At 38.6% G+C, this 25,540-nt stretch overlaps 1 protein-coding gene across 1 annotated transcript; it reads left to right on the top strand.

The window, feature by feature from the left end:
* Positions 1 to 24,132: 24,132 nt before the first annotated feature.
* Positions 24,133 to 25,316, top strand: LOC123587867 (14-3-3 protein zeta/delta-like). Its single transcript, XM_045457905.1, has one exon. The coding sequence runs from the start codon at positions 24,189 to 24,191 to the stop codon at positions 24,918 to 24,920; it is 732 nt and encodes a 243-aa protein (XP_045313861.1). The 5' UTR covers positions 24,133 to 24,188; the 3' UTR covers positions 24,921 to 25,316.
* The last annotated feature ends 224 nt before the right edge of the window (positions 25,317 to 25,540 follow it).

The raw sequence follows: 25,540 nt of genomic DNA, 5'->3' as shown, positions 1-25,540 counted from the left end.
ACAATAGAGACTTTTCCAAAGACATTCAGATAGCTAACAGGAACATGAAAAGATGCTCAACATCACTCATCATCAGGGAGAGATACCACCTCATACCTGTCAGAATGGCTAAAATTTACAACACAAGAAAACAGATGTTGGTGAAGATGCAGCGAAAGGGGAACCCTCTTGCACAGCTGGTGGGAATGTAAACTGGTGCAGCACTCTGGAGAACAGAAGGGATATTCCTTAACAAACTAAAATTAGAACTACCATATGATCTAGCAATTCCATTAGCAGGTATTTACCCAAAGGATACAAAAATGCTGATTCAAAGGGGCACATGCATCCCAATGTTTATAGCAGCATTATCAACAAGAGTGAAACTACGGAGAGAGTGCAAATGTCCATTGATAATGGATAATGAAGATGTGGGGTGTGTGTGTATACATATATATGTGTACCCCACATCTTCATTATATATGTATGTGTGTGTGTATATATATATATATATATATATGTATATATATATATATGTATATATATATATGTATATATATATATAACAATATTACTCAGCCATCAAAAAGAATGAAATCTTGCCATTAGCAATGACATGGATGTAGAATGTATTATGCTAAGCAAAATAAGTCAGAGAAACACAAATATTATGATTTTACTTATATGTGGAATGCAAGAAATAAAACATATGAAAACTTGGGATGAGTGGGGGATAAAAGAGAAGGAAACAAACCATAAAAGACTCTTAACCACAGAGAGCAAACTGCGAGTTGATGGAGGAAGATGGTTGGGAGATGGGCTAGATGAGTGGTGGGGTTAAGGAGAGCACTCATACTAAGTACTGGGTGTTGTATGTAAGTGATGAATCACTGAATTCTACTCGTGAAACCAATATTGCACTCTATGTTAACGACTGAAAATATAAATAAATTTAGAGAGAGAGGGAGGGAGGGAGGGAGGAAGGGAAGAAGGGAGGAAGGAAGGAAGGAAGGAAGGAAGGAGAAAAGAAAAGAAAGATTAACTCAGTTGAGTGATATACATTGAGCTTATTAAAAACCACTAAGAGAATCAACAGCTGACAACAGGGTTTATTTTTGAAACATATAAGCCTCTACACTGTCCAGTAATCTTATTTAGTTTCAGGGCTGTGTGGCTAGCAAGACCCAAAGTGAAATCTCACTGCACTTACACTAGATGCAATTATTGTCTGAATTCACGTTTTGCTGTATGAATCTCATAATTTCTTAGGTTCAGGCCACAGTGAAAGTTCACTCTGATACCCTGCACATATCTCACTAACAGCAGACTGTGGACAGAGAAAATAGGAACGGTAATAAACTAAAGAAAGGGAAAGGGGAACATTCTCTCTCCAAAAAGGTATAGAATGAAATCCAGTACTTTTTATGTCACTATATAAAGAAGACTTGTATATTGATCTTACTCTGTTGTTGCATTGATTAGGATGAAAGCCTACCTTGCTGCAATGAAACCAAGTTCTGTAAGCACCATCAGCTCTATTAACTTACAGAAAAAAATACAAGCGTTGAGGTAAGATGCACATACCTATTTTTAACAGGACTGGGCTTAACATTAACTCTTGATCCAAACAAGTTTCAAATAGAAGTTACTCATATAATTAAAACAGTTAATAACACGTGCTTTATGCCAAGCTCTATTCTTAAATTTTTTTTACGTGTTATTAAAACTCACAACAGCTCCCAGACAAAGGTATCATTTTAATTCTCATTTTACCCATAAAACTTAGAGAATTTTAGGGACAGTACTGGGTTGAATAGTGTACCCCTCAAAATTCATGTCTCCCAGAAAGGGTGAATGTCAACCTTATTTGGTAATAAGGTCTTTATAGATGTAATCAAGTTAAGAAGAGATCAGACTTAGAGTGGGTCTTAAACCCAATATGGCTAGTGTTCTCATTGGAAGAGGAAAATGTGGAAACAGAGATGCCCATGGAGAATGCCTTGTGAAGACAGAGGTAGAGACTGGAGTTATGCGTCTACAAGCTAAGGAATGCCAAGGAGCACCAAGGATTGTTGGCACCTACCAGAATACAGAACAGAGGCCTTTAACAGATGCTTCCCTAACACCATCAGAGGGAGCACAGTCCTGCTGATACCTTGACTTCAGACTTCTAGCCTCCCGAATTATACACAATACATTTCTATTGTTTTAAGCCACTCAATTTGTGGTGATTCATTATGACAGTATAGAAAACTAATATAGGGACTTCCCTCCAAGCCTATTCAGCTATGATTAGAACTCAGTCCCTCTGGCTACTGAGTTCACCTACAGTACCACCACCTTTCACAATAGCCTTGGGTCATGATATCAGCACTGGATGGCAAAGAGGACAAATGGGTACTGGGAACAATAGTCCTGTAAGTTTGCCTCATGCTATGTCCTCTATAAGTAGTTAAGATTAACGAAAGCTGGTACAGGTTATCTATTGATAGCACTACCTTGACCTCTCTTAGTTTCACATCAATTTCTCTATCTATGAAATGGTGTATTAGCACTTCATTGGAATTTTTTTGAGGATCAAAGGAGCTAATACAGCAATATTGCTTATGAGGGGGGCTTGCATATTGTTAAGTGTTCAATAACTGTAATTTTGTCATTGTTATCACCACCATCATCACTATTAAAAAGAATAAATTCCAGCCACTCCAAAAAATAGTTGATGTTTTCTCACACCTGGATTTGCACCCTGTTTCTGCTACTTTTTTTCCCCCTCTGTGTAGCATTGGGCAAGTTATTCAATGTTATGAGCCTTTTTTATTGGACATTGGGATATTAATGTATGCCTGCATCATGGGGTTTCTGTGAAAGATTACAAATAATATACATATTCAATCCAGTGTTAGGAAAACAGTAAGCAGAGGTTCGACACACATGGTAGTTGTTACTGACCACACTCTACTCCGGTGTGTAGTAGTCTTTTCAGTTAAAAATTGCCTTCATTTCTCTAATCTAGATCATTCTAAATGCAATTCAGGAATTTCTTTCTATTGTTCTAACCTCAGTGATGTTGACAGAGTTTAGATCACAAGTTTTTGAAAAATAAACGTTCCTAATCCCCAGCACAAGTCAACATTATAGATAAAGGTGAACACATTTCTAGAAAATATGCATTTTTCTCCAGATACCTGAACCTATATTTAAGCAAGACAAAATTGAACCTTTAAAAACTGTCTTTGTGGAAGTGAATATTAAAAGATCTTCTGGGAAGATAATGAGATGGATAAACTAATGAAAAATCTCTTTTCTGTGCCTTGTGAAATATGGGTTTAATATTATTTTTAATTTTTTTCCTAGCATTTCACCTATGCCATCGCCTTCCTTTCCTATGCTAGTGTGCCCTTATGGATTAGATCTTTTATGTATTTTTAATTTTATATTTACATTTGGATAAACGGTTAAGTGGTGAGCTGAATGGTTAATGAGAGGAGTTGTTGCTGATAACCAGGAGGAGTAATACCTTTCATCTTTGTCAGGGATACAAGGTAATTTTGCTGTAGGAGTGACATTATAATGAACATCAAAATGGGATTTCCATTACATCTTTTCCTCCCTGGCCAACTCTCTCTCTCCTCCTCTTTTTTGTTGCTAAGCAAATGCCTAACTTAATTCGATAAGGAAATAATCTTCTCTAACCCCGCTTTGTATTGTAAATAATATCAGACACACATACACCCCTGTTTATTTTTTTTCAATATATGAAGTTTATTGTCAAATTGGTTTCCATACAACACCCAGTTCTCATCCCAAAAGGTGCCTGCCCTCCTCAATACCCATCAGCTACCCTCCCTCCCACCCCCCATCAACCCTCAGTTTGTTCTCAGTTTTTAAGAGTATCTTATGCTTTGGCTCTCTCCCACTCTAACCTCTTTTCTTTTTCTTTTTTTTTTTTCCTTCCCCTCCCCCATGGGTTTATGTTGAGTTTCTCAGGATCCACATAAGAGTGAAACCATATGGTATGTTCTTTCTCTGTATGGCTTATTTCACTTAGCATCACACTCTCCATTTCCATCCATGTTGCTACAAAGGGCCATATTTCATTCTTTCTCATTGCCACATAGTACTCCAATGTGTATATAAACCACAATTTCTTTATCCATTCATCAGTTGATGGACATTTAGGCTCTTTCTATAATTTGGCTATTGTTGAGAGTGCTGCTATAAACATTGGGGTACAAGTGCCCCTATGCATCAGCACTCCTGTATCCTTTGGGTAAATTCCTAGCAGTGCTATTGCTGGGTCATAGGGTAGGTCTATTTTTAATTTTTTGAGGAACCTCCACATTGTTTTCCAGAGCGGCTGCACCAATTTGCATTCTCACCAACAGTGCAAGAGGGTTCCCGATTCTCCACATCCTCACCAGCATCTATAGTCTCCTGATTTGTTCATTTTGGCCACTCTGACTGGCATGAGGTGATATCTGAGTGGGGTGTTGATTTGTATTTCCCTGATAAGGAGCATCTTTTCATGTGCCTGTTGGCCATCCGGATGTCTTCTTTAGAGAAGTGTCTATTCATGTTTTCTGCCCATTTCTTCAATGCTTTATTTGTTTTTCGGGTGTGGAGTTTGGTGAGCTCTTTATAGATTTTGGATACTAGCCCTTTGTCCGATATGTCATTTGCAAATATCTTTTCCCATTCCGTTGGTTGCCTTTTAGTTTTGTTGGTTGTTTCCTTTGCTGTGCAGAAGCTTTTTATCTTCATAAGGTCCCAGTAGTTCATTTTTGCTTTTAATTCCCTTGCCTTTGGGGATGTGTCAAGTAAGAAATTGCTACGGCTGAGGTCAGAGAGGTCTTTTCCTGCTTTCTCCTCTAGGGTTTTGATGGTTTCCTGTCTCACATTCAGGTCCTTTATCCATTTTGAGTTTATTTTTGTGAATGGTGTGAGAAAGTGGTCTAGTTTCAATCTTCTGCATGTTGCTGTCCAGCTCTCCCAGCACCATTTTTAAAGAGACTGTCTTTTTTCCATTGGATATTCTTTCCCGCTTTGTCAAAGATGAGTTGGCCATACGTTTGTGGGTCTAGTTCTGGGGTTTCTATTCTATTCCATTGGTCTGTGTGTCTGTTTTTGTGCCAATACCATGCTGTCTTGATGATTACAGCTTTGTAGTAGAGGCTAAAGTCTGGGATTGTGATGCCTCCCGCTTTGGTCGTCTTCTTCAAAATTACTTTGGCTATTCAGGGCCTTTTGTGGTTCCATATGAATTTTAGGATTGCTTGTTCTAGTTTCGAGAAGAATGCCGGTGCAATTTTGGTTGGGATTGCATTGAATGTGTAGATAGCTTTGGGTAGTATTGACATTTTGACAATATTTATTCTTCCAATCCATGAGCACGGAATGTTTTTCCATTTCTTTTATCTTCTTCAATTTCCTTCATAAGCTTTCTATAGTTTTCAGCATACAGATCTTTGACATCTTTGGTTAGATTTATTTCTAGGTATTTTATGCTTCCTGGTGCAATTGTGAATGGGATCAGTTTATTTATTTGTCTCTCTGTTGCTTCATTATTAGTGTATAAGAATGCAACTGATTTCTGTACATTGATTTTGTATCCTGCAACTTTGCTAAATTCATGTATCAGTTCTAGCAGACTTCTGGTGGAGTCTATCGGATTTTCCATGTATAATATCATGTCATCTGCAAAAAGTGAAAGCTTAACTTCATCTTTGCCAATTTTGATGCCTTTGATTTCCTTTTGTTGTCTGATTGCTGATGCTAGAACTTCCAACACTATGTTAAATAACAGCGGTGAGAGTGGACATCCCTGTCGTGTTCCTGATCTCAGGGAAAAAGCTCTCAGTTTTTCCCCATTGAGGATGATGTTAGCTGTGGGCTTTTCATAAATGGCTTTTATGATCTTTAAGTATGTTCCTTCTATTCCGACTTTCTCGAGGGTTTTTATTAAGAAAGGGTGCTGGATTTTGTCAAAGGCCTTTTCTGCATCAATTGACAGGATCATATGGTTCTTATCTTTTCTTTTATTAATGTGATGTATCACGCTGATTGATTTGCGAATGTTGAACCAGCCCTGCATCCCAGGAATGAATCCCACTTGATCATGGTGAATAATTCTTCTTATATGCTGAATTCGATTTGCTAGTATCTTATTAAGAATTTTTGCATCCATATTCATCAGGGATATTGGCCTGTAGTTCTCTTTTTTTACTGGGTCTCTGTCTGGTTTAGGAATCAAAGTAATACTGGCTTCCTAGAATGAGTCTGGAAGTTTTCCTTCCCTTTCTATTTCTTGGAATAGCTTGGGAAGGATAGGTATTATCTCTGCTTTAAACATCTGGTAGAACTCCCCTAGGAAGCCATGTGGTCCTGGACTCTTATTTGTTGGGAGATTTTTGATAACCGATTCAATTTCTTTGCTGGTTATGGGTCTGTTCAAGCTTTCTATTTCCTCCTGATTGAGTTTTGGAAGCGTGTGGGTGTTTAGGAATTTGTCCATTTCTTCCAGGTTGTCCAGTTTGTTGGCATATAATTTTTCATAGTATTCCCTGATAATTGCTTGTATCTCTGAGGGATTGGTTGTAATCACTCCATTTTCATTCATGATTTTATCTATTTGGGTCATCTCCCTTTTCTTTTTGAGAAGCCTGGCTAGAGGTTTGTCAATTTTGTTTATTTTTTCAAAACACCAACTCTTGGTTTCATTGATCTGCTCTACAGTTTTTTTAGATTCTATATTGTTTATTTCTGCTCTGATCTTTATTATTTCTCTTCTTCTACTGGGTTTAGGCTGTCTTTGCTGTTCTGCTTCTATTTCCTTTAGGTGTGCTGTTAGATTTTGTATTTGGGATTTTTCTTGTTTCTGGAGATAGGCCTGGATTGCAATGTATTTTCCTCTCAGGACTGCCTTCGCTGCATCCCAAAGCATTTGGATTGTTGTATTTTCATTTTCATTTGTTTCCATATATTTTTTAATTTCTTCTCTAATTGCCTGGTTGACCCATTCATTCTTTAGTAGGGTGTTCTTTAACCTCCATGCTTTTGGAGGTTTTCCAGACTTTTTCCTGTGGTTGATTTCAAGCTTCATAGCATTGTGGTCTGAAAGTATGCATGGTATGATTTCAATTCTTGCATACTTATGAAGGGCTGTTTTGTGACCCAGTATGTGATCTATCTTGGAGAATGTTCCATGTGCACTCAAGAAGAAAATATATTCTGTTGCTTTGGGATGCAGAGTTCCAAATATATCTGTCAAGTCCATCTGATCCAATGTATCATTCAGGGCCCTTGTTTCTTTATTGACCGTGTGTCTAGATGATCTATCCATTTCTGTAAGTGGAGTGTTAAAGTCCCCTGCAATTACCACATTCTTATCAATAAGGTTGCTTATGTTTGTGAGTAATTGTTTTATATATTTGGGGACTCCTGTATTTGGCGCATAGACATTTATAATTGTTAGCTCTTCCTGATGGATAGACCCTGTGATTATTATATAAAACCCTTCTTCATCTCTTGTTACAGCCTTTAATTTAAAGTCTAGTTTGTCTGATATAAGTATGGCTACTCCAGCTTTCTTTTGACTTCCAGTGGCATGATAAATAGTTCTCCATCCCCTCACTCTCAATCTGAAGGTGTCCTCAGGTCTAAAATGAGCCTCTTGTAGACAGCAAATAGATGGGTCTTGTTTTTTATCCATTCTGATACCCTATGTCTTTTGGTTGGTGCATTTAGTCCATTTACATTCAGTGTTATTATAGAAAGATATGGGTTTAGAGTCATTGTGATGTCCGTAGGTTTCATGCTTGTAGCGAGATCTCTGGTACTTTGTCTCACTGCATCCCCCTTAGGATCTCTTGTAGGGCTGGTGTAGTGGTGACGAATTCCTTCAGTTTTTGTTTGTTTAGGAAGACCTTTATCTCTCCTTCTATTCTAAATGACAGACTTGCTGGATAAAGGATTCTCGGCTGCATATTTTTTCTGTTCATCACATTGAATATCTCCTGCCATTCCTTTCTGGCCTGCCAAGTTTCAGTAGAGAGTTCAGTCACGAGTCTTATAGGTCTCCCTTTATATGTTAGAGCACGTTTATCTCTAGCTGCTTTCAGAATGTTCTCTTTAGCCTTGTATTTTGCCAGTTTCACTATGATATGTCGTGCAGAAGATCGATTCAAGTTACGTCTGAAGGGAGTTCTCTGTGTCTCTTGGATTTCAATGCCTTTTCCTTCCCCAGATCCGGGAAGTTCTCAGCTATTATTTCTTCAAGTACACCTTCAGCACCTTTCCCTCTCTCTTCCTCCTCTGGAATACCAATTATGCATATATTATTTCTCTTTAGTTCATCACTTAGTTCTCTAATTTTCCTCTCATACTCCTGGATTTTTTTATCTCTCTTTCTCTCAGCTTCTTCTTTTTCCATAATTTTATCTTCTAGTTCACCTATTCTCTCCTCTGCCTCTTCAATCCAAGCTGTAGTTGTCTCCATTTTAATTTGCAGTTCATTGATAGCATTTTTTTTAGCTCCTCCTGGCTGTTCCTTAGTCCCTTGATTTCTGTAGCAAGAGATTCTCTGCTCTCCTTTATACTGTTTTCAAGCCCAGCAATTAATTTTATGACTATTATTCTAAATTCACTTTCTGTTATATTGTTTAAATCATTTTTGATCAGTTCGTTGGCTGTTGTTATTTCCTGGACGTTTTTCTGAGGGGAATTCTTCCGTTTTGTCATTTTGGATAGTCCCTGGAGTGGTGCAGGACTGCGGGGCACTTCCCCTGTGCTGTCTTGAATAACTTGCATTGGTGGGCGGGGCCTCAGTCAGACCTGATGTCTGCCCCCAGCCTACTGCTGGGGCCACAGTCAGACTGGTGTGTGCTTTCTCTTCCCCTCTCCTAGGGGGGGGATTCACTATGGGGTGGCGTGGCCCGTCTGGGCTACTTGCACACTGCCAGGCTTGTGGTGCTGGGGATCTGGCGTATTAGCTGGGATGGATGGGCAAGGTGCACAGGGGCGGGAGGGGCAGGCTCAGCTCACTTTTCCTTCGGATATCCAGTTCGGGAGGGGCCCTGCGGCACTGGGAGGGAGTCAGACCCGCCTGAGGGATGGATCCGCAGAAGCACAGCGTTGTACACCCCTATTTTAGACAGAGGGGAGAAGTCTCTTGATGATCCACAGTCCCAGGGGATTCTTAAAAACCCTCAGCAGTGTCTCTGGGCATGCTGGCAGGTTTTAAGTTCAGGGAGCCAATTGGAAAATAATAAAAGTAGGACATTAGTGAGAAGGAAAGAAAAATGCAAATATTTTTGTTATTTGTGGACTTGATCAAATATTTCTAGGTCCCTCCTCCTCTTGGTTAATAATAAGATTGCACTTCCTACACTTCTGGGCAGTGGGGTGAGTCTAAGTGACTACTTCTGGCTGGTAAGCATGAATGGAAGTCACACATACCATTTCCAGGCTAAAGTATTTGAATGTGAGACCTTCCAGAATTCTTTTTCCCTCTGCCATGGCCATCACCATAATGCACAGCAAAGAGAATAACTGAGTGAAGAGGTACACAGTATTGGAAGTCTGTCCAACAAGATCCTAGATCCAAAACATAAGCAAAGCAAGATTAGAAATCCCAGAACACCTGCTCTGAACATGCGTTATGTGAGAAACTAAATATCCATTGAGTTAATCATTGAGATTTGGAAGCAGATTTGAGGAAAGGGAAAAACTGAACTTCAGTACAGGTCCCACAAAACTGCAACTCACTCCTCTGTTCATCAGGATGTCTTGCATCTTGAGAAATGGCCATACCTTATACCCTGCCTTACTTAGCCACCAGGAAGCATGCCCTGAGTAGCTCTTGGCTTAGACAGATCCTGAACATGCTGAGAGCTGGAGGTTACCCGATGACCTTATTGCCCACTACTGTGGGCATCAAGTCCTTCAAGGACCATCAAGTCCTTCGCTGAAGAGGTATGTGGGTAGAGCATTTCCATGTCTAACAGATCTCCCTCATCAAAATCCCTCTTTCCTTTTACCAGGAAAATGTTTAGATCAAAAATTAAATCTCACTTCTCTGAGTCATAAGATACTAACTGGCTTCATCGTAATGTGTGGGAGCTCTGAAGTAAACAGGCCCTAAAGCATCTAAATTTGCCTCTAAGTTGGCTGGCCTACTTCCAGTTACTTTCCACTCAAGTTGAACTCACCAGCCACAATTAGATAAATTTTCACAAAACACCTCTATCACATCACCTTCATGCTCAAAAACTTTGGTATTTCCAACTGAAAATTTTCTTAGGCTTTTCCTCAGATGTGTGGATCTCTGGCAGAGGTAATTTTCTCCCCACTCTTCCACGAGGACCTTCCTCTAGCCAATATTCTCATATTGTCAAATATTCTCCAAGTATAGCTTTGGTGTTACCACTTCTATACTGTCTTTCCATCTTCTTCTGTCAAAATCTTGCACAACCTTTAATTACCAACTCACTTATACCTTCCTCTGAGGAGTTATCCCTGACTATCCTAAGTCCACACTGAGTATACTCTGCCTTCTCTGAACTCTTAAAAGATTGTTACCTATTACCTTGCTTTGTTGATATTTGCATAGAATTCTAGGTCCAGGAGAGTCAAGGAATGAGCCCTCATGCAGTATCCTTCATGGCTTTTGCAGTGGCCCAGTAATAGTGCAGCGAAAGAAGCCAAGGACCAATTTTTGGGAAGCATGATACCTGCTATGGCCAACTAGTCTCAGTTTCCATACCTATAAAAGGGGGAGAGTAAACTGGGTTTTCCTCTCTATTGTTTTGAGAGGGCTCAAATACTCTACAGTTGATTAGAGAGCAATGAATGGGGCTGGCAAAGATGAATGTCTTTGGAGACTGAAGCTGTCTTAAGTAGTTCCCATAAGAAATGAATAAAGGAACAAGCATTATCTAGCCTAGCCATTAAGTCACTGAGAAAAAGCATTGCCTTATGTTGGGTTTGGGTAAATCAAACAACTCATCTCTGTTAGTAAACAAACGGCCTCAAGGGATGGTCGAGAAATAAAAAAAGGGAAACAATAGACAAGATGTGATGGTCATCTCTCTGGGACTGTGAAAAAGGAAATTGTCTTAGACCACTCTATCAAACAATCAGCAACTATTTACTTATGTCTACTGGGCAATCATGAAAATCTTTAAGCAGTGTACTAAAGAAATATAGGGTTGGTTTCTTGCTTAAAGGACCTTATAATCCAGTTTGGCAAGCAAAAATGAGACATGAGACAACAATAACTATACAGCAGCATGGAAATTAAGTTATGTGTGGTGGAAATTCCCTTGGTTTGACCACAGGCCTCACCTCTATAGAGCAAATGGTTTCAGACATTCGCTAATCCTTCTAATCGTCATTTGCAAAAAAATGTGGATGATGATACTATCTACCTCACAGGTTATTAGGAAGATTAAGTGAGATAATATTGGTAACCTGCAGTCTTGGCACATTGTAAGAGCTCAATAAATAGTTATCAATATCTCCTCTTTATAATTCTATATGGCACTGAGCATTCATACTCATGAGCTAGAGTAGCCAGGCAGGACTTCCCAAGGAAGAATGGAATTGGGTCACAAATTATAGGTGGGTTGAAGATTGAGAAGGAAATGAGGGATGAGGGAAGACCTTTATAAGTGAGAGGAAAATCATAATGAATTTGGATAGAGATAAACAACTGAGAATCCTGGGTAGGAACAGCCTTTGACAATGGTCTCTGGAAGTGTGTGTGGCTCAAGCTGCGTGTGCTTTCCTGTGACTGGTGAACAATCTAAATACTTACCTCATCTTGGCCTCCACTACATCCTGGACACAGGACATGAAGTACGAAATATGTTGGGAGCCCTTGTCTACTGAATTTTAGAATTCAGCTACAAATTTTGGCAAAAGGAAAATTTTGCCTATTTTGATGGAGACTTAAAAAGAATTGTTTCATAAAGCCTGGTGGCTCTGGAAAACAGCGTACTGTAGAATATGAGTATTTAGTAACAATTGCAATATCTCAGAATTATGGAGCAAATTCCACCTTTTTCATAATGACCTTCTTCCCTGAAAGGTTTTCTGTATCATTATGACTACTGGTTAAATTAAGCATTAAAGAAAAATAATAGAATAATTTTAGGTTCTCCAGGTTTCTAGTAATAAACATTACTAATGTTTCATTTTGGGGCCACTGGTAACTAAACTTTTTTTCTCATTATATAGTCAATTTACTTAATCTGAGGAGGCTGTGTTATTTTATCCCTTTACTTTTATTAGTTTTTGGCCTTTCTCCAACTTGTCTGGATCAAAATGCTTATTATTTGTGTTTTACCATTAGGGATAATCTAGTTATTCTATAGATAGCAAATTGCATGTTAAAAAAAAAAAAGGAAAAATTCAGTTGCTATCACACAATTTCACTGATTCTTCCAAATGAAAGCAGAAATATTTGCAATTCAACAGCATGGAGTCATTCCAGGACAAGGGCTAATGGCAGTTAAATGAAATATTTTTTGCCAACAGCACTGTGCAAATTAAAGTCCTTTACTTTGAATGTTGAATGACATTAATTGCCTATTCTCCATTGCCAATCGAAAGCACAGAAGAAACTTTGCAAACATTTCATTTTCCTTTATCAAATCCTCACTGAATCCCTACTGTGTGCCAGGTACTCTTCTAGGGTCTAAGGATGTGATCATGGAGTGAGACAGAATCCTTGCTCTCATTGAGCTCAGAGTCTAAGTAGAGAGACTGACAGCCAGAATAGATGAATGCATTGAGTGGCAATACATTCTATGAAGGTACATAAAGATGGCATAAGAGAAGTGACAGTGGAGGATGGGGAGGAGTCTTATTTAATAAAGTATGGTCAGGGAAAACCTAGCAGATAAAGAACATTTGACCAGGGACCTAACTGAAGTGAGAGAGTAAGCCTTGTGTATACCAGGGGTATACACAACTCTCCAACACACACTCTCCAACACTCACATATGCTTGCACATACTCACAAATGAACACCTTGGGTAAAGAGATTGAGAAGGGCTTTTCATTCATCAAAATTCTCTAAACTTGTAGTGCTAACCAGAACATAGGTCTTTGTCTTTGAAATGTTAATAAATGGTTGCCTGCTTAATTTTGACTCAAAGGAGAGACTGTAAATCTGAAAGGTTGCTGTTCTGTTATATATCATGCATGCTGTAGAAATTAGCAGGCTCAAACTGCCCAGGAGGCTGAACAAAAGTGCGATTTATACACCTCCCTCACTGATCTTTCACACATGAATCAAATGATATATTCCCAGAGAAGAATTAGAAACTGACATGCTCCATGCCAGCATGTAGATAAGGTTGAGACCTGTGTATATCGATGGTTACACTCACATCTCTTGTGCCTCTCTGCCATATGGAGATTAATCTGGCTCGGGCCCTGCTGATAGCTGGAATTAATAAACATCCTTACACAATACCAGACGGTCACCACAGAAACGTTCTCCCAAAGTCATCAAGTGCAACCCAGCCATCACCTGCTCCCATTTCCCCCTTTGTTAACCTTAAAATTAAACACAGTCACCAACCACTTATAGAGAGGACAGATTTCCACAGCCTTTAGGAATCCGGGAAGCAGCTTTCACAAGGCCTCAGTACCAAATCCAGGGCCTACTCTTTTCATTCAATCCTACTGATTGCAAAAAGCCCAAAGAACTCATATATCTGGATTTTCAGCTCCCAGAGAATTTTAATTTGCTAACTAGTAGAAGCAGGAAAAGGAGACCCATAAAAGAAGTAAATAATGGAAATCGACTACTTGGTAGAGACAGCATATGGGGAAAAAAATTAAAGATGCAGCAGAACCCAGCAGTGAATTATAGCACTCAACAGAACTGGATGCTGACTCTGAACTAGGCCTGCCATTTCTTGTCTTTGTGACACTAAGCAAGTTCCATAACCAGTCTGTGCCTCTGTTTCCTCAGCTACAAAATGGAATTAACAGTAACCCCATACCATGAAGTCTGTAACTTACACTGTATGCAGCACTGACAGTGCACATGCATGTTTAGTTTGAGGAGTTTAGTCCCCACTTTTTGAGGAGATAAGTTTCACCCTGATCAAGAATACATTTTCCAGCATTTAATATGAAAAGACCCAGCCACTATAAGCATTTTTAACTATTCTGATCCACACTGGATGTTTTGTTATTTAGCACACCAAATTTTTAAATGAGTTTTCACTGATGAAATTAGTGGGTTTTTCTCAACTTAGTGGGTATTAGTAATGGGTTTTCATTAATTAAAATTCAGGATATTTAAGATACAGATTGGCTAATATATTATAAATGCATTTATTTTTTACCACTCCAGGGCAAAGTATAAGATCCTAGAATTCCTTCACTCTTAGAAGGGTTGGTTTAATTCCTAAATAACTATTGGTTCTGAGGATTTAGCCAACTGAGTTAGACTAGTTAGACAATTCCTACTCTAGCATGTTGTCATACTTGCTTTGGGGGAGCCTTTTATGTAAGCACCAGTCAGATCTCCCCAAAGCACAGTGATCTTATAGAATAGGTTATAACTATCATGTTGTGTATCCATACTAATAAATGTCTGTGTGTTTCTACCATCTGTTGAAAATGACACAATAATTTGTTATATATATTTTGAATGTTTCCATCACAAGTGCTTATCGTTGGAAATTTTGGCACCTGCAAATATAAACTTCAGGTAAATGAAACGTCACCTGTATGAAACACTGTTTCCAATGAAGTTCCCATTTTCAGGCGCTGCTTTTTTATTAGGTTGTCATTGTAAAAACGTTGAAACTAAATGATTCACACTGCTGGGAGACTGTTTTCCACGAGTCTCACATTTATGTACGTGTTGCATGTACAAGCACTACTGACTAGCTATGTTTTAGACTATCTTTTCAAGAATATTTGTATCACAAACAATCTTGAAAGATAAAGATAGTGTCTCCCTCTGTAATAAAAGGCAGATTTATTTACTGTCCAGGGTAAGAAATATAATGCCTCTCTCTGGTGCAAAGTTGAGGCAGGACTCTTGTAAAATATACAAGATTTGGGTTTTCTAAACTGAGGATTCCTCTCCTATAATGCAAAAGTCACCTGACCCTCATGGTGTTGTCATGTGGGAACTGGGGCTCAAGTAACCAAAATAAAATGATGATAACGTGACTATGGCTGTTGCTCTAATGAATTATGCTTTCTGTTTCATCTAAGAATCTTGGGTCTTCTGCCAGCACCCATGAAAAGTGTGGTATGCTAACCTGTTAGCTTGTAAGCATGGTAAAGTCTCAGATTGTTCACAGTTTTGACACACATCAATTCCGAATCAATTTCATTTCAAGTAAACAATCATGATGAATACCATGGAGTCCAAACATAAGCAGGAATACCATAGAGACCTCAAGAATCCTTAGCCAAGAAACAAAGGAAAGAATTATTATTCTACTTTAGACAGGGGCATGACTGAAAGCTACAAAATCTTGTGTAAGAATTGATTGTAAAAGGAAAGTTAGAATATTTAAAAGAATCAACTCTTTTCAAGTGCCCTCAAGCTGATTGGAAGCATCTGTGTATATGAAAGTAGTTGAAATACAAATGATTCTCTTTTAGTAATTAAAAAAATCCTCTGAAAATATGCTAAACATATTTCCCCCAGTTTTAAAACACTAATGTTTTCCTTTAAATATTTTACTTTTTAACTGGTATCTGATAATGCAAGTAACAGTCATGATACAAACAATAGGAATTGTATGAAATTATGAAATGTTAAGAATATATTCATTGGAGTCCCTCTTCTAGAATGGTGATAGGAAGAGCTCTGTGGCCCTACTCTCTGGTAAAATCATCATAACTGATGAAAATGATTTTAAACAACTACTTAAAGTCTTTTGAAATTGTACCAAAAATAAAATACCCAGGAATAAACTTAACCAACAAGGTGAAAGACATAATGCTGTGAAGACTACAAAACAATGATGAAAGAAACTGAAGATAACACAAATAAATGGAAAGATATCCCATGCTCATGTATGGGAGTAACAAATATTATTAAAATGTCTATACTACCCAAAGTAATCTACAGATTTAAGGCAATTCTTACCAAATACCAACATTTTGCACAGAACTAAAACAAATAATCCTAAATCTTCTATGGAAACATAAAAGATCCCACTAGCTAAAGCAATTTGGGAAAAGAAGAACAAAGCTGAAAGTATCACAATCCCAGATTTAAAGATTTAAAGATTTACTACAAAGTTGTAGTAATCAAAATAGTAGGGTACTGGCAAAACAAAACAAAACAGAGAACCAAATCAATCAATGAAACAGAAGAGAGAACCCAGAAATAAACTCACACCTATATGGTCAATTAATCTACAATGAAGGAGGCAGGAATATAAAATGGGGAAAAAATGGGGAAAAAACGGGGGCACCTGGGTGGGTCAGTCAGTTAAGGGATCGACTTTGGCTCAGGTCATGACTTCACGGTTTGTAGGTTCAGGCCCCACATTGGGCTCTGTGCTGACAGCTCAGAGCCTGCAACCTGCTTTGAATTCTGTGTTCCCCTCTCTGCCCATCCCCTGCGTGTGCTCTCTCTCTCTCTCTCTCTCTCAAAAATAAACAAACATTTAAAAAAATTTTTAAAAATGGGGAAAAACGGTCTCTTCAACTAATGGTGCTGGGAAAACTGTACAACTACATGCAAAAGAATGAAACTGGATCACTTTTTTACACCATATCTAAAAATAAACTGTAAGTGGATTAAAAAGACCTAAATGTGAGACATGAAACCATAAAACTCCTAGAAGAAACATAGGCAGTTACTTCTTTGACATTAGCCGTAGAAACATTTTTCTAGATATCACTTTAGATAAGAGAAACAAAAGCAAAGCTAAACTATTGGGACTACATCAAAACAAAAAGCTTTCGCACACCAAAAAAGCCATTGACAAAACAAAATGGCAACCTACTGAATGGGAGACTACATTTGAAAGTGATATATCTAATGAGGGGTTAATATCCAAAATATTTAAAGAACTATACAACTCAACACTCCCAAAATTTGATTAAAATATGGGCAGAGGACCTAAATAGACCTTTTCCCAAAGAAAACATATAGATGGCCAACAGACACATGATAAGATGCTCAATCATCACTATCAGGGAAATGCAAATCAAAACCTCAATGAGCTATCACCTCACACCTGTCATATTGGCTAAATTCAAAAAGGGAAGAAATAACAAGTGTTGGAGAGGACACAGAAATAAAAAAATTTTTTCTTGGTGGGAATACAGATTAGTGCAGCCACTGTGGAAAACAGTATGGAGATTCCTAAAAGAAATTAAAAATATAATTACCATATGATCCAGTAATTCTACTACTGGGTATTTACCCAAAGAAAATGAAAACAGTAACTTGAAAAGAAATATACACCCTTATGTTTACTGCAGCATTATGTGCGGTAGTCAAGATATGGAAGCAACCCAAATGTCTATCAATAAATGAATGGATAAAAAAGAGGTGATATATATACATACATATATATATATATATATATATATATATATACACACACACATATACACACACACAATGGAATATTGTTCAGCCACAAAAAAGAATGAAATATTTTGCCATTTACAACAGTACAGATGAACCTAGAGTGTATAATGCTAAGTGAAGTAAGTCAGAGAAAGACAACTACCATGATTTCCCTCACATATGGTACTTAAGAAAACAAATGAATAAAGAAAACAACAACAATGAAACAGACTCAAATACAGAGGAAAGGTGGGTAAAGGGGATAATGAGTACACTTAGTGAATGAGCACTGAGCAATGTGTACAATTTTTGGATCATTATATTGTACATACTAATATAACACTGTATGTTATAACTGTATGTTAGTTATACTTCAATAAAAACATAAAAAATCTCTTTAAATTGTTCTAATTAAGACAAATAAGTTGTCCATAAAGATCATAGACTAAAAACATTTATTCGTGAAAATCTATTAAATCTTGCTAAGAACAGCTAGATCCTATGACATATAAGCCATAGCCCACTCCCTCTCCCCATTCAACTCAGGACAGAAGCTCCACTCTGGATGGGTAGACAAGAAGGTAGGACTGTCATCCTTCAGCTCGCACTCAAGGGATACAGTGTTTTATTGTAGGAGGCAGCCATTAGAATTTCTCACCAGTGTCCCTCCAGCTACATGTTTCAGGCTAAGTTCCTGGCAAGTGTGGCAGAGAAGTCAGGGGCTCTTTTATCCACCTTTCCACCATTCATAAGACAGAATTTTTGCCACAGGTACAGAAAGAAAAAGAAATACTTAAGTCTCAATTTCCTTTATCCCAGTTCATTCATAGGGTAGAAGTTTTATCCCGTAAAGGTAAAACAAGAGGATTAGAAGCTAGTGTCCCCATTTAAGCACGTTCCTTTTAAAGCACAGATGTCTGAAGAAGTAGGCCACTGTCCTATCCCCCCCATATGAGTGTGTTCCCTTAGTTTGCTGTGTCCTTTTCTAGGTGTGTGATCAGACTGTTAAGAATACTCCAACTTGCAAAAGCAAAGTCATGGGATGTGGTTACTAAAAAGACTGACAGTATTATTTTGAATGTAAGCATAGTGAGGCTTCATGGAATCTGAAGTTGGGAATCAGAAAGTTAGGGACTCATTCAGGGGTATCACTTTCCATCTCTTACACTTGTTACTGACCAGGTCTTGCCCCACCTCCCTGTTTGCTAGGCTCCCCTCTCTGCAGGCCCAAGTCATCCACTTGCACATTTCCTGCTTTTTCATAGTTCACATGGGATTGACTTGACTGCAATTGTTCTTTCAGCTCAGGAAATTTACTAACTACCTTTTCTTTGTCTCTTAGTTGAAACTTTAGAGAAACAATTGCAATGGCTTAGTCCAACTTATAGACTGACTCCTCTAGATGTAAGTTGGAATTGTCTCCTGTGAAAAAGAAATTTATGTATGACTGCCCTAGCAGAAGTGGCAAGTATGGGCAGCTGGATTTAAAGAGGACACAGGAGGGGCGACTGGGTGGCTCAGTCCGTTAAGCGGCCGACTTCGGCTCAGGTCATGATCTCGCGGTGCGTGAGTTCGAGCCCCGCGTCGGGCTCTGTGCTGACAGCTCAGAGCCTGGAGCCTGTTTCCGATTCTGTGTCTCCCTCTCTCTGACCCTCCCCCGTTCATGTTCTCTCTCTGCCTCAAAAATAAATAAACGTTAAAAAAAATTTAAAAAGATAAAATAAAATAAAGAGGACACAGGTGTGTGTTGTCAAAAATTCAAAAACAATAAAGATTAAAACCATGACAGTGAAATAGCGTTTAGTAAGTTACTATGCACAAAAGAACATATCATAAACTGGGAGTCTTCAATCCAAAATTGATGCTCAGCCTGCATGCACCCAAACAAGTCATCCCAAGGCAGGACTAATGCAATGCATCCTGGGACTTCACTGGCCTGTGCCTCATCCAGATGTCATGCAAAGAAAACTCCAGTGTGGCACACCCAGATCCCTTGTCCCATGCTTGCTCCAGTTCCAGCCACTCTACCAAGGCAGCCTCAGTGTAGCATGCCCAGGGACCCCATTATCCCATGCCCACTCCAGGTCTAACTGTCTTCTAAGGCAGTCCCAGCATGGTACACCCCAGGATCTTCCTAGCCTGCATCTGCTCCAGTACCCTGCCAAGGAAGCCCTAGCATGGCGCACCAAGGGACATCTGGATCATGTCTTCTCTAGCTCCAGTTGTCTTGTCAAGGTAGCCCCCATACAGCAAGATCCAAGACCCTCGCACCCAGTCTGCACCCTCTCCAGTCAGGTACATGCAGTCTACACAGGAAACGCTCCTACATAAAGCCACTCCTTCAAGACCAGGAGAGGTAGCTGTTCTACCTAATTCATAAAAACAAACAGAAAGCCAAACAAAATGAGAAGACAGAGGAATATGTTCTAAATGAAAGAACAAGATAAAACCCCAGAAAAAAAATCTTATGAAAAAGGGATAAGTAATTTACCTGATAAAGAGTTAATCGTAATGATAATAAAGATGTCCACTGAACTCAGGAGAAGGATGGTGGAACCATGAGTGAGAATCCCAACAAAAAAATTAAAATATATAACAAAGAACCAACCAAGTGCTGAGGAATACAAAAACTGAAATGAAAAATACACCAGAGGGAATCAATAGCAGATGATACAGAAAAAAATGGACCAGCAACTTGTTAGAAGAGTAGAAATCACCCAATCAGAACAACAAAAGGAAACAAAATAAGTTTAAAAAATGAGGATAGGGGTGTCTGGGTGACGCTTTCAGTTGAGTGTCTGGCTCTTGATTTAGCATCAGGTCATGATCCCAGGGTCATGAGATTCAGCTCTGTGTCAGGCTCCCTGCTGAGCATGGAGCCCTCTTGAGAGTCTCTCTCTCTCTCCCTCTGCCCCTCTCCCCAACTTATGTGCTCTCTCTCTCCCTAAAATAAAATTGTTTTAAAAGCTTTAAAAGTGAGGATAATTTAAGGGACCTCTGGGACAAAATGAAATTTCTTATATTCACATTTGTAAGGGTCCCAGAAGAAGAAAAGAGAGAAAGGGCAAAATAGTTACTAAAGAAACCATTGCTGAAAAATTCCCTAACCTGGGGAAGGAAACAGATACCAGGTCAGGAAGCATAGAGTCCCAAAGAAAATGAACACAGAGATCTAAACCAAGACATAATCATAAAATGGCTAAAGATAAACAAAGAATATTAATCAAATAGTCACATGGGAAATTCTTTAGAATTGTCTGATATTTCAGCAGAAACTTTTCAGGCTAGAAGAGCAGGATTTAGGTAAAGTGCTGAAAGAGAAAAACTTTCAATGAAGAAAATCTACCCAGTAAGGCTATCACTCAAAATTCAAGAAGAAAGATTTTCCCAGACAAGTGAACTAAATGAGTCATCACCTCCAAGCCAGCCTTATAAAAAAATGTTAAAGGGTATTCTGTAAGAGAAACAGAAAAGGTCATAGCTAGAAATTTTTTAAAAAGTCTATGAAATCTATATAAGGAAAAATTCTTACCATATAGGCAAATATATAATAAAGGCAGTGGGTCAGCCACTTCAAGATGCTAGTATGAAGGGTAAAGACAAAAACAGTAAAGGTAACTATAGCTAAAATAAGTAGTAAGGGATACGTAAAATAAAAAAGATGTCAAATATGACACACATATATATACACACACATACACACACACACACACACACACACACGTATGTCAATGTATATAAACCTCATGGTAACCCCAAGAAAAAAACCTTATAATAGATACACAAAAAATAATGTGAAAGGAACCCAAGCATAACACTACAGTAAACCATCAAATCATAAAGGAAGAGACCAAGAGAAGAAAGGAACAGAGAAAAACTATCAAACAACCAGAAAATAATTAAAATGGCAATAAGTACATGTCTATCAATAATTACTTTAAATGAAAATGAACGAAATGCTCCAATCAAAAGGTACAGGGTGGCTGAATGGATTTAAAAAACAAAACCCATACGTATGATGCCTATAAGACATCCACTTCAGATCTAAAGACACAGAGTGAATGTGAAGGAATGGAAAAATGTATTATTATATATAATATAAATAATATTATATTCCATGCATATAAAATGAAAAGAAAGCTGGAGTAGCAGGTACTCACATAAGAAAAAATATATTTTAAAACCATAATTGTAACAAAAGACAAAGAAGGGAATTACATAATGATAATGGGATCAATCCAAGAAGACGATACAATACTCATAAATATTTATGCACCCATCACAAGAACACCTAAATATAAAAAACAAATATTAACAAACATAAAGGGAGAAATTGACAGTAAAACAATTATAGTAAGGGACTTTGCTACTCCATTTACATCAATGAATAGATCATCTAGACAGAAAATCAATAAGGAAATACTGGCCTTAAATGACATGTTAGATCAGATGTACTTAATAGACAGATACAGAATACTCATCCAAAAACTGCAGAATACACATTCTCTTCAGGTGCACATACATGAACATTCTCCAAAATAGATCACGTTAGGCTACAAAACAATTCTCAGTAAATTCAAGAAGAATGAAATAATATGACACATTTTCTCCAACCACAAAACTATGAAACTAGAAATCAATTACAGTAAGACAACACACAAATATATGGCAAATGAAGAACATGCTACAAAACCACCAGTGGGTCAAATAGAAATCAAAGAAGAAACAAATGACAATGGAACACTTTACTAAATCTGTGCAGCAAAAGCAGTTCTAAGAGAGAAGTTCATAGTGATACAGGCCTAACTCAAAATTCTAGAAAAATCCCAAATAAATGATCTAATGTGACTTCTAACGGAACTAAAACAAAGCCCAAAATTAGTAGAAAAAGGAAATGATATAAATCAGAATGGAAATAAATGAAACAGAATAAAAAAGATGAATGAAACTGAGGGGAGGAGCCAAGATGGAGGAACAGGATGGAAGTTTTTTGTGTGTCTCCTGTCCATGAAATACAGCCAAACCAACACTAAACCATCCTGCACACCTAGAAAACTGATTGGAGGATTAACACAACAATCTGCACAACCTGAACCACAGAATTTAGCAGGTACATGGCACAGAGATGTGAACTTGGGGAGCAAGAAGCCTCAGCGGGCAGAGAGTTGCTTTTGTGGGTGGAGAGAGGACAGAGACGGTGGGGGGGGAGGGGGGAGAATACGGGAAAAGCAGCCCTCCCCAAAAGCAGCTAGAGGGAAAGTGGAAAATTGGAAACAGCCACAGGGACTATAAAAAGGGAGAATGGAGAAAGGAGAAAGGAGAGGGTTTAAATTCCATTAAGACCATAAAGAAGGGGAGAGCAAAGTCTACACCTCCGCAGCTTGATACCTGGCAGTGCTCTGGTGGGAAGGGCGAATCTCCAGGAGCAGAGTGGGGTCCAGGAGGTTCTTGAGCCACATGGGGAAAAACGGTTCCACTGCTGGAAGGACATTTGGTAGAGACTATTGAAGCCACCTGGTCTGAGCAGACCCGAGAACAGCCACATTCTCTGGCGCTGGAACAAGGTCATTAAGGGTGGAGTCTGGTGCCAAGTGTGTGTTGTGATTTTCCATAATCCCTGAAAAGCTACTGCTCCACTATCTTGCAAACTTCTTCTGGGGTGGGCTGGCACCTGGCCGCAGTCTCGGGGCACTGGCAGCAGCAGGGTCCAGCAAGCGTTCCTCGGTGCAGCCAACATTTGGCCATTGCTCAGTGAGACCTTCCCGCAGAGGGGCAGAACAGGTCAAAGCCACAGTCCTTCAGAAGTAAGGGGCTGGGGAAAACACCCGCATCTGAGACAAGACTCAGGAGAGAGGTATTACCTGGGGCTTAGTCACGGACAGTGAAAAAGCGGGAAGCGGATGAAAGCTGAAGACAGGACGGGTGCGTGATTGCTGATCAGGGAGAACAGAGTTCTGATACTAGAGACTGGGTACCTGGGTGACACAATTTTCACCACTCCTGCGCATGCGCGTAGGCACCTACAAGCACAACAACACTCCACCCCACCCAGTAGGCTAGCAGTGCCAGGTAGTGGAGAATGGAGCCATTACACTGAGCCCCACCCAACTGGGCCAACTTCGCTCTTCAAGAACACAAGTCTCACTGCCGGCTTAGTTTATGGACTATAAAGCACTACATAGACTGACTTCTAGGGGAAAATGAAGTAATTTCAGTCCTATTTCAATCTGTTAGCAGGTCCATCTATTCAATTTTCTTTCTTTTCTTTTTTTTTTCTCTTTTTCACTTTTCTTTTTCTTTAATACAGAAAGAGAAAAAAATCATTTTTATTTTCAATTTTTATTAAAAATATTTTTCTTTAATTTTTTACTATATTTTTTACTTTTGTGTAAATTTTTTCAAATTCTATTTTACTTCCATCATTTTATTTTAGTCTACTTCAATGTATTTCCTTTTTCAAATTTTCAAATGATTTTTCTTTTTATTTTTTCTCGTTTTCATTTCTTTTCTTTTTCTTGAATGCAGAAACTGAAAATTTTCATTTTTACTTTCAAATTCTATTAAAAATATTTTTCTTGAGACTACTGAGCCCCCGTCTGTCCGTCCACCGCCACCCACTCCAGACACAGAACATCCAGTCATGGATAAAAATGAGCTGGTGCAGAAGGCCAAGCTGGCCGAGCAGGCTGAGCGATATGATGACATGGCATCCTGCATGAAGTCTGTAACTGAGCAAGGATCTGAATTATACAATGATAGGAATCTTCTCTCAGTTGCTTATAAAAATGTTGTAGGAGCCCACAGGTCATCCTGGAGGGTCATCTCAAGTATTGAGCAAAAGACGGAAGGTGATGAGAAAAAACAGCAGATGGCTCGAGAATACAGAGAGGAAATTGAGACCGAGCTCAGAAAGATCTGCAATGATGTACTGTCTCTTTTGGAAAAGTTTTTGATCCCCAATGCTTCACAAGCAGAGAGCAAAGTCTTCTATTTGAAAATGATAGGAGACTACTATTGTTACTTGGCTGAGGTTGCTGCTGGTGATGACAAGAAAGGGATTGTGGATCAGTCACAACAAGCATACCAAGAAGCTTTTGAGATCAGCAAAAAGGAAATGCAACCAACACACCCTATCAGTTTGGGTCTGGCCCTTAAATTCTCTGTGTTCTATTATGAGATTCTGAACTCCCCGGAGAAAGCCTGCTCTCTTGCAAAGACAGCTTTTGATGAAGCCATTGCTGAACTCGATACATTAAGTGAAGAGTCCTACAAAGACAGCACACTAATAATGCAATTACTGAGAGACAACTTGACATTGTGGACATCGGATACCCAAGGAGATGAAGCTGAAGCAGAAGGAGGGGAAAATTAACCGGCCTTCCGACTTTTGTCTGCCTCATTCTAAAATTTACACAGCAGACCATTTGTCATCCATGCTGTCCCACAAATAGTTTTTTGTTTACGATTTATGACAGGTTTATGTTACTTCTATTTAAATTTCTATATTTCCCACGTGGTTTTTTTGTTTAATATTAGGGGAGTAGAGCAAGTTAACATTTAGGGAGTTATCTGTTTTCATCTTGAGGTGGCCAATATGGGGATGTGGAATTTTTATACTAGTATAAACATTTGGCATAGTACTTTTGGTACGTTGTGGATTCACAAGGGCCAGTGTTAAAACTGCTTCCATGTCTAAGCAAAGAAAACTGCCTACATATTGGTTTGTCCTGGTGGGGAATAAAAGGGATAATTGGTTCCAGAAAAAAAATTTTTTTTAATTTTTTTCTACTATACTCTTTACTTTTGTGTAAATTTTTTCAAATTCTATTTTACTCCCATCATCTCATTTTAGTCTACTTCAGTGTATTCATTTTTTTCAAATTCTCAAACGATTTCCTTTTTTTCCCATTTTTTTCTCTAATCTGTCAAACCATTTTCAACACCCAGACCAAAACACGCCTAGGATCTAGCACCATTTATTCAATTTGTGTG

Source organism: Leopardus geoffroyi, chromosome D3, assembly GCF_018350155.1.
Source record: "Leopardus geoffroyi isolate Oge1 chromosome D3, O.geoffroyi_Oge1_pat1.0, whole genome shotgun sequence".
NCBI classification, from domain to species: Eukaryota; Metazoa; Chordata; class Mammalia; order Carnivora; family Felidae; genus Leopardus; species Leopardus geoffroyi.
The sequence above is the reverse complement of the archived record's forward strand: the minus strand, read 5'-3'. Positions and strand labels throughout refer to the sequence as shown.